The 13,171-nt window shown below is 42.2% G+C and overlaps 1 protein-coding gene across 3 annotated transcripts in view; it reads left to right on the top strand.

The window, feature by feature from the left end:
• Window positions 1-13,171, top strand: part of LOC147115113 (regulating synaptic membrane exocytosis protein 2-like) — a 435,839-nt gene that overhangs the window by 293,183 nt on the left and 129,485 nt on the right. Inside the window, exons 2-3 of one of the 3 annotated variants that reach the window (XM_085993406.1) lie at window positions 11,559-11,591; window positions 12,003-12,089. The exons of 1 other annotated variant lie outside the window; for it this stretch is intronic. In XM_085993406.1, the coding sequence (XP_085849532.1) occupies window positions 11,559-11,591; window positions 12,003-12,089 (120 nt within the window). The remainder of the gene's footprint in view (window positions 1-11,558; window positions 11,592-12,002; window positions 12,090-13,171) is intronic. One more of the 3 variants, XM_085993407.1, reaches the window with a different exon arrangement.

The following is a 13,171-nucleotide window of genomic DNA, read 5'->3' as shown; positions in this document are numbered from 1 at the left end:
AGTTACATCCTCTCAAAATTCCAGTAGATTAGTCAAGCACGATTTACCTTTTGTAAATCCATGTTGACTTTGTCCGATCCTGTCACTGTTTTCCAAGTGCTCTGCTATTACATCTTTTATAATGGACTCTAGCATTTTCCCCACTACCGATGTCAGGCTTACCGGTCTATAATTCCCCATTTTCTCTCTACCACCTTTTTTAAATAGTGGGGTTACATTAGCTACCCTCCAGTCCATGGGAACTGTTCCAGTCTATAGAATTTTGGAAGATGACCAGCAATGCATCTACTATTTCTAGGGCCACTTCCTTAAGTACCCTAGGATGTAGATTACCAGGTCCTGGGGATTTATTGTCCTTCAATCCCGTCAATTTCCCTAAATGCATTTCCCTACAAATGCTGATTTCATTCAGTACCTCCCTCTCATTAGACCCTATGTTCCCCGACATCGCTGGGAGGTTATTTGTGTCCTCCTTTGTGAAGACAGAACCGAAGTATGTATTTAATTGGTCTGCCATTTCTTTGTTCCCCATTATAAATTCCCCTGATTCTGACTGCATAGGTCTTACGCTTGACTTCACCAATCTTTTTCTCTTCATATATCTATAGAAGCTTTTACAGTCAGTTTTTATGTTCCCTGCAAGCTTACTCTCATACTCTATTTCCCCCCTCTTAATTAATCCCTTTGTCCTCCTTTGCTGAATCCTAAACTGCTCCCAATCCTCAGGTTTGCTGCTTTTTCTGGCCAATTTATATGTCCTCTCCTTGGATCTTATGCTATCCCTAATTTCCCTTGTTAGCCACAGTTGAGTCACCTTTTTTGTTTTATTTTTATGCCAGACAGGGATGAACAAATTCTGTAGTTCATCCATGCGATCTTTAAATGTTTGCCATTGCCTATCCACTGTCAATCCTTTAAGTAATGTTCCCCAATTCATCCGAGCCAACTCACGCCTCTTACCATCATAGTTTCCTTTATTTAAATTCAGGACCCTAGTCTCTGAGTCAACTACTTCACTCTCCATCTTAATGAAGAATTCTATCATATTATGATCGCTCCTCCCCAAGATTGCTAATTAATCCTTTCTCATTACATAATACCCAGTCTAAGATGGCCTGATCTCTAGTTGGTTCTTTGACATATTGGTCCAGGAAACCACCCCATATACATTCTAGGAATTCCTCCTCCACAGTATTGTTACTAATTTGGTTAGCCCAATTTATATGTAGATTAAAGTCACCCATGATAACTGCTGTGCCCTTATTGCATGCATCTTTAATTTCCTGTTTAATGCCATCCCCAACCTCAGCATTACTGTTTGGGGGTCTGTATAAACTCCCACTAACGTTTTCTGCCCCTTGGTATTTCTCAGCTCTACCCATACAGATTCCTCATCATCAGAGCTAATATCCTTCCTTACTATTGTGTTAATCTCCAGTTCCGAGGGACTGCCTAAGAAGAAGAAGTTAATCTCCACTTTAACCAGCAATGCTACCCCACCTCCTTTTCCTTTTTGCCTGTCCTTCCTGAATATTGAATACCCCTGGATGTTGAATTCCCAGCCTTGGTCACCCTGGAGCCATGTCTCCGTAATCTCAATTATATCATATCCATTTACATCTATTTGCACAGCTAATTCATCCACCTTATTACAAATGTTCCTCGCATTAAGACACAAAGCCTTCAGGCTTGTTTTTTTAACACTCTTAGTCCTTTTAGAATTTTTATTTACTGTGGCCCTGTTTGATTTACACCCTTGATTTCTCTGCCTTCCACTTTTGCTTTTCTCCTTCCTGTCTTTTGCTTCTATCCTTGCTTCCCTTTCCTCTGTCTCCCTGCATAGGTTCCCAACCCCCTGCCATTTTAGTTTAAACCCTCCCCAACAGCACTAGCAAACACTCCCCCTAGGACATCGGCCCCAGTCCTGCCCAGGTGCAAACCGTCCAATTTGTACTGGTCCCACCTCCCCCAGAACTGGTTCCAATGTCCCAGGAATTTGAATCCCTCCCCCTTGCACCATTCCTCTAGCCACATATTCATCTGAAATATCCTTCTATTTCTACTCTGACTAGCACGTGGTACTGGTAGCAATCCTGAGATTACTACCTTTGAAGTCCTATTTTTTAATTTACCTCCTAACTCCCTATATTCAGCTTTTCGGACCTCATCCTGTTTTTTCCTAGATCGTTGGTACCTATATGCACCACGACAACTGGCTGTCCACCTCCAGAATTTCAAGATTGCGTATCAGAAATCTGGGCGCAGGGGACCCTGCAGAATTTTCTATCCATTAATGTTAATGGCCAGAAAATCTTGCAGAGTGCACTGATCCCAATGCCCAAATTCCCGATAGACGCTCCCAATGCAAACCTCCATGCAGGGAGCACAAGTTCAGAAATGTACCCTTATAATCTGGAATGCACTGCCTGAAAAGAAAGAAAGACTTGCATTTATATAGCGCCTTTCATGACCACCGGAAGTCTCAAAGTGCTTTACAGTCAACGAAGTACTTTTGGAGTGTAGTCACTGTTGTAACGTGAGAAGCACGGCAGCCAATTTGCACACAGCAAGATCCCACAAACAGCAATGTGATAATGACCAGATAATCTGTTTTAGTGATGTTGGTTGAGGGATAAATTTTGGCCAGGACACCCACCCTTTTTTTTATTTTTTAAACCCCACAGTGCAGGTAGAGGCCATTTCGGCCCATCGAGCCTGCACCGACACATATCCCACCCGATCCCCGTAACCCCTACACCAACACATGTCCCACCCTATCCCCACGTCTTTAATCCCCCTAACACTAAGGGTCAATTTATCATAGCCAATCAACCTAACCGCACATCTTTGGACTGTGGGAGGAAACCGGAGCACCCAGAGGAAACCCACGCAAACACGGGGAGAATGTGCAAACTCCACACAGACAGTCACCCGAGGCCGGATTCGAACCCGGGTCCCTGGCGCTGTGAGGCAACAGTGCTAACCACTATGCCACCGTCTTTGAAATAGTGCCATGGGATCTTTTACGTCCACCTGAGACAGCAGACAGGGACTTGGTTTAACGTCTCATTCAAATGACGGCACTTCTGAGAGTGCATTCATCCCTTAGCACTGCACTGGAGTGTCAGCCTACCTTTATGTGCTCAAGTTCCTGGAGTGGGACTTGAACCTACAACCTTCTGACTCAGAGGCAAGTGTGCCACAGCTGACACTGAAAGGGTGGAGGAAGCAGATTCAATAGTAACTTTTAACAGGTAATTAGATATATACTTCAAAAGGTTATGGGGAAAGACCAGGGGAGCCAGCAAAGGCACGATGGTCAGAATGGTCTCCTTCTTTGCTGTATGATTCTATAATATCTGTCATTATAATTTTCTATGTTTGGGTCAGGTAGTTTTTGTTAAGTTTACAGAACCAGAAAAACAATATCCTGCCTCAAATGGTGACAGAAACTGTCATTAGTATTTATAAAAAAACTCAGTTTGCATATTTCTGAAAATGCTTGAATATGCCATTTGTGGTTTAGAATTTTTTTTAATACATGTTGGACCATTTTCCCAGACTCTAAATCTAAATCTGGTTCAAAAATGATGTATGTGTTGTCTTGTGGCTTCTAATAATTGGACTGAGTCCAATTCTGAATGGACTTTATGGTGTGGAGCCTCAGCCACTGGGAGCGCATATCGGGACATCACAGGCACACTCCCTGATGTAATAAAACTCACTATGCACTTGGTTTGAGCATAAAGCAAGGCTTTAATCAACTTATTTCAGAACATGGAAGTTTAGTTGTATCCACTAGCTCCCTTGTCTTTACAAAATGTCCCTGGCAAGCTGGGGCTAACGCCCGAGTATTTATTCTCCTTGGATGGCGCCACCAGCTGGCCGTCCAGTGTTATTTCATAGGTAGTTTCTCGATGATGAGATTTATGACACTCCCCATGATTTTCCATCTAATAATTTTAATTGTTACCTGTTCTTCCAGGCCTATAATAATAGAAGAACATATGTTACACTGCTGCCTCTAAGAGATGACTTCAAGCAGAGCTTGCATTGCAATATACTCTGTGCCATGTTTTGTGTATGCATGTGCATCTGAGTGTGAGAAGGGGGTCAGAACGTAACAAGATCAGGTTATTTTCTATTTCCTGCCAGTCATTTCAGATGTCCCTTCTCTTGGGAGGGTGTTCTTGATTGCTAAAAGGCACCCTTATTTTGCCTCACTACACCTTCTGGGCAACATATATAAATATGTCCATGTGCTTTCAGGACATATTTGAAAGCGCATGGACATATTTATATATGTTGTCCACAAGATATGGAGGACATATCTCCATTGGAGAAATAGTGTGAGCCCCTTTTCCCTTTTCCTTCAGTTCATAGGAAATGGAAACCTTTTATATGTCTGCTGCTGCCCTTTAAATAGCTGCAGCAGGGCTTTACATTTCCTTGTCCGTGCTTGCATGCGAGCTCCCACAGACAGTCGTTTGGGGGGAGGCGGCAGCCCACTATTACTATATCATTAGCAGCAAGACAGGTAGTTCTGATAGGACCACTGTTCCTTCCCTGGCAGCAAGCTTTCCCCCTCTAGTCTCATTTTTGTGTGTTCAATTGAATTATTAGAGGGATTATCAAACCATGAACTGTGTCCAGTGGGAACTAGATTATAATGAACTCAACTCTGTAAAGCTAACTCTCTCGTGGGGAAAATCTGTTTCCTTCTATCAACCTGGACTGGAAATGCCTTCAAGTCCTAGACAATATTAAAGGGCAATATTTTAATTAACCTATAGATTTATGGATGATGCCTATGAGTGAGGCAGCCTCCTTGTTGGCATTCAAGGGCACACTCCCCGTGAAGAGTCATCCAAAATGTCTGGCAGGAGATAACTGACAGGGTGATTACTCTTTGCAATACCTAGTGGCACTGCTTTCCATTTACAGAATACTTTTAATCTGCATGTGGCTTTCATGACATCGTTAGTGTTGCTGTTCAGAATGCAACCATTATCATGGCAAACTGTGACTCTGCTGCATCTATAAAACTTAACATTCGGAATAGAAGATAGTGACTTTTGCAGCTGATCATGATAGTGTTCTCTTCTGGCCAATTTGTCACAATCATGTTTTTAGAACTTACAGAGTAACATTTGGATTTCATTTTTAGCATCTAGTGACAACACTCTGAATTTCAAAAAGTGACTGTGCAAATTGGGGGATTAGTGTTTTGAGTTAGGATGATCATTTATTTTTTCCCTTCAACTTTCTCCCTGCCTCTTCTGAAGAAATTGATGTATATTGAACATATATCCATGGAAACCAGCAGCCCTTCAGTACCTCACCCAAATGATAATTCTTCACTTGTGCATGTGGACAATGGTTATTAGCAGACATTTAACCATGGACTGCATCACAACCAAGCCTGATCTTGTCGCCAGCTGGCATTAACACATGCGCACTTTCCAAAAGAGGCTACTGGATGGCATTCAGGAGGAGAAAGAACCCTGACTAATATTTTTCCTCTCTAGCTCAGAGATGTTGAGACCAATTGTAGCACCACTAGTGTTGCTAGTTGAGATCAGCATAGACCAGGAATCAATCCTTAAACCTTCCAGGCAGCGCAGATATCTATTCAGGTGTCAGAGGAGCTCAGGATTAGATGGTCAGAGCTCAGAGATTTTTTTCTGCTTCAAAAAGCTGAACTAACTGATAAAACCCAACCTTCATCTTTTTAAAAAAAAAAAGTTAATCACTTGAGAAAACTCAACCTTTCCCTCAATTGTGGTATAACAGTGTAAGATGCCTTTTTACCATAGTCAAACTGCTCCAACAAGATGGTAAGGGTATGAGATGTGTGATGTTCTATCAATATTATAAATCTGAAGAATTTTAGCGATGATGAGATTTTTTCATATCTTTGAACTTTGGTATCTTTTTTAAATTGAAAAAAATGCATTTTAATGCTAATTAGTACCTAAAATAATTATTTTATTAGATTTGAATTTGGTTGAGGTCACTGGCTGCAAATGCTTCATCACATGATAAATCATTTAAACTACGTCACCCTTAAATGTACAGTGTCTAAAGTGTTTGAATTTCAAGGGCAAATCAGGATTGAAAGTAGGTTTTTAGATAGACATTATTACAGAACACATGCTTTGAATGTGTTTGATTTACAGTCATTGCTCCTTCAATGTACCAAAAAATTAATTGTGACAAGAATAAAATATGGAGGCCTGACAGTTAATTCATAACATTGAATGGTATATTACTAGTATGGACCTGCTGCAGATGTTAAATCTATATATATAAATCGGTACTTCTGTCATTCTGTCATTCTGTCTTTCTATCTGTCTATCTGTCTATCTGTCTGTCTGTCTATCTGTCTGTCATCGCGTGTGCGTTGCGGGTATGCACTCGAAAGTTACAGGGCGTACCTATGCGCACGTTACCTCCAAAGAAAGCTTACGCTTCCGAGACGGTTTTAAGCGTATTTACGTTTCGGCCGGGCTAAAATTGCGCCCGCGGTATCCCAAAAACCTTCAACATTCCGCTCATTAGCATCTCATTATCCGCTCATTAGCGACAGAGTGACCTCGAGCTCGACCAATCGTACGCCGGGTTGCTGGCGTGTGCCGCCGGGCCAATCGGTGCGCGTGTGGCCGGGCTTTATCATTCTGAACCGAGGTGAGTCGCCGCCATCTTGATTCCAAACTTTTTCTTTCTTTTTCCCGCTTTCTGCGTCTTTAAAAAAAAATGTTGCTTTTAAAACACATATTGTTTTTAAAAAAAATGATTTAGAAAGTAATTAACTTATCTAATCTCATTAATTTTCCTACCTTTCCCCGTTTTTCCAGGTAGGCCTAGAAGCCTCGGCGTCTCCTCCACACCCACGCCCGAGCTAGGCACCTCCCGGCCCCACTCGAAGGCTGGAGGGCCAAGCCTCAGCCCAGCGCCGCTAGGGTGCGCGCGCAGCAGGAGCTGAGACGTCTCTCTCTGCCGGGGCTTGCTGAGCGTCCAGCGTTACCCTGGCAATGGGCGCAATCGGCGGTCTTCACCTCGGGGGGAGGGGGGGGCGGCCGCGACCCTCGGGGGGGGGGGGGGGGGCCGCGCGAGCAGCTGAGACGCGGCGTCTCTCTCTCTGGCTTGGTCAGCGTCACGGTTGCCCTGGCAACCGGGCCCGCCGGCCGAGAGAGACGCCGCGTCTCAGCTCCTGCTGCGCGCGCAATCGCGGTCTTCACCTCCGGGGGGGGGGCGCCCCGCCGCCCTCCCTCCATCCCCCCTCCCCTCCCTCCCTCCCTCCCGCCCTCCCTCCCCCCCTCCCTCCCTCCCGCCCTCACTCCCCCTCCCCCCCCGCCCTCCCTTCCCCTTCCCCCCCCTCCCTCCCTTCCCCCCCTCCCTCCCTTCCCCTCCCCTGCCCTCCCTTCCCCCTCCCTCCCTTCCCCCTCCCTCCCTTCCCCCTCCCTCCCTTCCCCCCTCCCTCCCTTCCTTCCCCCCTCCCCTCCCCCCGCCCTCCCTTCCCCGCCCTCCCCCCTTCCCCGCCCTCCCCCTCCCCCCCTCCCCCGCCCTCCCTTCCCCTCCCCCTCCCCTCCCTCCCCTCCCCTCCCTCCCCTCCCCTCCCTCTCTTCCCCCCACCCCTCCCCTCCCTCTCTTCCCCCCAGTCGCTCTCTCTCCTCCCCCCAGTCGCTCTCTCTCTTCCCCCCCCAGTCGCTCTCTCTTCCCCCCAGTCGCTCTCTCTCTCTCTTCCAACAACAACATTCCCTCGAAAAAGCCTCGGCACCGCCGGGCACTTCAGCTAGTACTACCATATATAATAAAGACTGTAAATTCTGGTAATCAACTGCAGATTCAGAAACTGCAACACTACACTGATGACATCACAAGACGCAATGAACATAGTCGTGCATCAAGAACGCACTGTGTGCTGCCAGCTGCCGCCATCATAAACACGCAAAAGCTGAATTAAAAACTCATGAACAAATGCATATTGTGTAATTTAAAAACAATACGAACAATTTCAAGATTAACCTAATCATGGAATTTGAGTGACATATCTAAACTGTTCAGTTGCCCCATCATAATTTATACTGTAGTCTTGATTAGACTACAGCTTAGTAACATCTACTAACCTATTATTATTTATCACTAATATGGTAGAAGCCACTTAAGAGAGAGCATCCATCAATGTGTAGCACAAATGTCTCCTTATTCAATTATTCCTATTAAACAAATAATGTCCAATATGGGAAATTAATCAGTTTTTTTTGTAAATGTGCCCCTTAGTAAAACATCTCTCCATGCTGATGCTTTCACTGAATTACTCCAAGCTGTTCTATAAAGCATGCCATGAAATCAAATCAGAGGGTTTTAACTCTGAGTTTGTTTCCTAAATTTCTTACTCAAACTGAATTTTCTCAGCAGTATTTAGAAGATATACAGAGGTGATTGTATGAGATATGAAAGATTTTAGCGATTAAAACGCTCAAGTCAAAGTTCGGAGTGTGTCGCATGATCAAAGCTGGAATGAAATGTCTTGCCAAGTGCTGTTAATATCATGAATATGTCTCAGCACTTTTTGATATTTTTACTTGGAGTTTTATTCTCAGCATGGGGCTAGCTTTCAGAGAGGCTTACGCCAGAACCTTAGGTGGTCCAGTAAAAATGTGCAAACCCCAAGCTTCACAGCCCAAAGAGCACTAAATATGCTCCTCAGTGTATAAAGTAGTCTGCTGTAATTTCAAGACTGGGATCTAATCTCTGCTTCAGATATGCATGATTACTTTACTGTGTTGCTTTATTTTAAATGGACTATGAGCCCCCACCTCCCACCCCCCGCCCACCCGCCCCTTAGCCTAGATTTTCTGATTGGCAGTGTTTTAACCCCGTGGTTGCCCTGTTTAAAATAAATCTAAGCTATTGTTTTTAATGGTATTTATTTATTGGGATGCACTTGCCACAAATTAAAAGTATCAGAAATTTTTATGTATAGTATATTCCCATGTAAAGCATGCACTCCTTTTGGTGGAGAATTTTAGAAAAATGTTGGTTCTTTAGATGTATTTTATATATTTCCATGCACTCCACTAAGTGTGTATTATTCTCAAAGCTTTATGGTACATGTATTTATTGCGGCAGCTTTGTACTTCCACACCTATCTGAATCTGAGTATCAGAGTCAACCTTTACCATTACATCAACTTGTGTTGTGATGGGAATTTCCAAGTGCTAGTCTTATTTGTGTAGGATTTGTTTAGGGTAAAATATTAATTAAGAAGAGCAGAACATGCTGTAGGAGGGCTGCAGGTAAGAATTAAATATTTGTAATATATTCCACACTGACCATCATTTCCTGGTAATTTACTATATACCACTTGCCATTAATTCTTCAAAAGGGATGTTATCGCAAAGCACACGGCCCATCTGTGTCGAGCATGGCATCCACCAGTGCCAAAAAAGATAGAGAGCTCAAAATGCAATAAAGCTACTCTTATAACACAACAATGCTATCCCCGTAGACTGCACGAACATAGAAGGATGCATGACCGCATTTCAAAGCTATTCCTGTTTTATGGATCGTGACATTTGAACTGAACATTGATTGAATTACTACTTTGTAATTACACCTGGTTATCCATTATTCCCTCTATAGTACGATAGCAAAATACTGCAGATGCTGGAAATCCGAAATAACAACAGAAATGCTGTTTTGCACCCTCTACAGTATGTGCTGGCAATAGGCTCTTCCCAATAATCAACTTATTTTTTGATAAATTCCCAATCATTATTCCTTCAGTGCAAACATTACAATATATCATTGACACTGACTGCTGATGGTCAGAACACACACTAAGCCCAAACTGAATAAAACCATTCCATATTCTCTTCAGTGTATGATACTCTGGAGTCATTTCAGAACTGAAATTTAATCTCTTCTTCAGATGACATTTAGAAACTGCCAGAGTTTTACTCTTGTACTTTGACACAATCTGAACCCCTCAATTGGATTACTGCTTTGCCATCACTCCAGCTATCCATTATACTCTTATGTATTCTGGTTTTAAGCAACATCGTAAACACTGACTTTCTTTTAGCCTGCAGGTTGTTTTTACAAAAACAGACATTGCTTGGAAGTGGACAAGAGTAGAGAAGGGTGGCTCCATCTTTTTTCTCTCACTCTTGTGACAAAGTGCTACAACTTGATCCCTCAGCAGCAGGGCTGACGTCAAGAGATCAGCATTTGGGAAGTTGCTGTTGCAAAGTTGTGTCCGAATGTGTTGCAATCCCAACATAGCACACCATCCAACTTTAAAGATTATTAAATAAAGTTTAATTTTGGTGTAATAGTTAATTAAGCCATTTCTTTAAAAAAAAACCTGTCCCGTGCATGAATAAAACGTCATTATTGAATTCAGGATTTAAGGTATGTTTGCTGGTAATCATCGGTGATTTAGTATTCATGGTGTAAATGGTGTCTAGCTGTATTGTGAAAGGATAGCATTACCTCCTCAGACCTCTCATAAAACAACTTTAATTAAAGTGGAAAGTGTTGGTACAGGTGAATACGAGTTCAAAGTGCTTCGCCCGTGAAGGGGCAATTGAAGAATGAGTTATGAGTGACATTTGTGTATAAAGGGCTTGTGACTGATCTTGTTATGTTGGGTAGATATGGATTGTGAAACTTTGAAACCAAACTCCAGTCAATATTGAAGAATGTTACGCTAAGTGACCCTAGATTCTGGCACTGAGATTAAATAGGAATGCAAAACTTTTCTGTTTTTTTGCTTATTTTTCTTCTCAGTCTTTAGTTCTAGTTCCCCTCCTCTCCTCAGCATGTGCGAAAATGGACACAGATGGACCTGACTTGTGTTCATATGTAAAAAAGCTAATTTTTTTTCTGTGCACAACATGCTCAAAATAAGTAATACATTTATTTTATCAGGGCACATTTGCAGAGCCTCTAATAGATGTTCAGTGATCTGCATTTATAAGAAATGGATTTAGCTTGCAGGTAATGGTGAGTGCCATTCCTCCTGTCTGGCTGTTTCATTATATTTTCTTAATTGGTGCTTTCCCCCACCCCACCACAAAGAATAGTTATAGCTTTTCCATACATATGAATAAGACTAGACTGAAGAGGGTCTTATCTGCATATGTTCTGTAAGGTGCATTGTACCCATTGAAAAGGATATTGGCATGGCGGAGAGCATGAATTGACCCTCCTCCTCCTCCTCTGATATGTCCGTGTCCCTCCCAAACTTGAGCTCACGTGGAAACTTCCGAATTTGCCTGTGATAACGGAGGGTGCCTTGGTGCAATTCCCATTTGTGACTGCAGTGGGCAGATCGGACTTGAGGGCAGCAAAGAGGGGAAAATTACAGCAAAGAGGGGAAAATTAAGCCCTTTTTAAAAAAAAATAAAAAAAATTGAGAACTCTTTTCTAGGACAATTCAATGTCATTGTACGTGACTAAAACCATACAGTTCAAGAACCTTAATAGTTTGATTTACAAATTTTAATTTCTGCTTTATCCTGCATTGAGTTGTGGAACTTGTTTTTTAGGGTCAAAGAAGAACAAAAACCTCAACAGCCACAGTAAGTAATAATCTCCGAATGTAGTGAGCTTGAAAACTTTTATCTTGCAGTGTTTCGCCCCTGTGCTTTCTGCACCTTCTAGGTATTAGCTATTCTTGATACCTTACTGGCTGCAGCTGTAGTGCATCATTTTGCTTCCTGATTGGCTGTAAGAGAGCTGGCTGCAGCTTCTTACATCATCCACATCCAGACTGGTTGTAGCTTTTTTTGCTCCCTGCACTTGGATTGGTTAAACATAAGCTGATATAATGTTGCCCTACATCCTTACTTGCTGGATCTGATTGCAACTCTCATTCCCATTTGGCTGTAGCTTTTCTTTCTTGCCTGTGTTATTTAGGTGCAAAGACACTGAGGCCAACGTTTAAGTGATTTGTCTCATTGTTCAGTCACATTATTTGCTTATTTAAACAGGTGGTTTCCCTTTAGTGGGATCACTGAACTGGTAAATAACGTTCTTCAGCCACAACAAAAACAACAAAATGAGAAGGAACCCCAGGCGTAAGTAAGCTGCTGTATATAGTTTGAATTTGGTGCTTTTAACTTTTTCTGTCATAATGGGCAGTGTGTGACACTGGAAAGTCACGACTGGTCACATAGAGTATAGCTGCTGTACCTTGATTGTGTGGTCTAATTACTGTGTGTGCACTTTTTTTTCCTTTGAATATATTTCTACCCGTATTTTTAACATTTCTACCCGTATTTTTAACATTAATCAATAAATAGGAAAATAGTTGATGAGCAATCACTCTACCTCTTCCTATAGACCTTGCAATACCATGAGGGTGTACAGCAGGATGTTAGTACTTTTATTGTATGTACCTTTAGAAGATATCCCCTCCCTTGGTGTATATTCTATGTGTAGGATTCCATAAGGCCTCCCATCTTCTGAACAGACTAATCCAGAGAATTTTAACCAGTAAAGATATTTGCAATAACTATTACAATAGACACTGGCTGTACAATATCCAGGTAATCAGTTAAATTAGTTTCCAAACTTGCACTAATTATATCACCGTTATCAAACCTTTATTTGGAACATGATCATACAAATCATGTGCACTTTCAGTGCTACTTCGATTAATTTATAACTGCAAAATATAGTTATTCACTGAAATGTTTATGCAAACAAACGTGAAATGGCAATCCACTCTTTTAACAACCACCAATGTTATGAAATTAAGCATCTTTAACATCTTTCTATCTAGATGCACACACTGAGTCTCTGCTGGGACAAATAGCATTTTGCAGTATTTATTGGAATGAATGCAATCTCAAGGCTATAACCTCTGGTTATTTGAGACACAATATATGCAACACACACACAAGATGCATGAGGTTTAAAATGTTTTAATCTTGGTCTCAAAGGAACAACCATAGTGTTCTCACACAATGTGACATCTGGTGAAGAGCATCAAACTCAAAGTCTGAATCGGTTTTGTAGCAAAATTAGAATATTAAGGGGGGGGGGGAAATCAACATTGCCTCCACTCGGATATAGATGTGACTTTAAAAAAAAAGTAGTCTACATGTGCAGAGACAAATGTCTTTCTGCACAGCCACAACACTATTTTCTGTGGTCC

The sequence above is a fragment of the Somniosus microcephalus genome, chromosome 7 (genome assembly GCF_052327205.1).
Source record: "Somniosus microcephalus isolate GS21.2 chromosome 7, FLI_Smic_1.0, whole genome shotgun sequence".
NCBI classification, from domain to species: Eukaryota; Metazoa; Chordata; class Chondrichthyes; order Squaliformes; family Somniosidae; genus Somniosus; species Somniosus microcephalus.
Note: the sequence above shows the minus strand (reverse complement) of the source record. Positions and strands in the feature narration are given on the sequence as shown.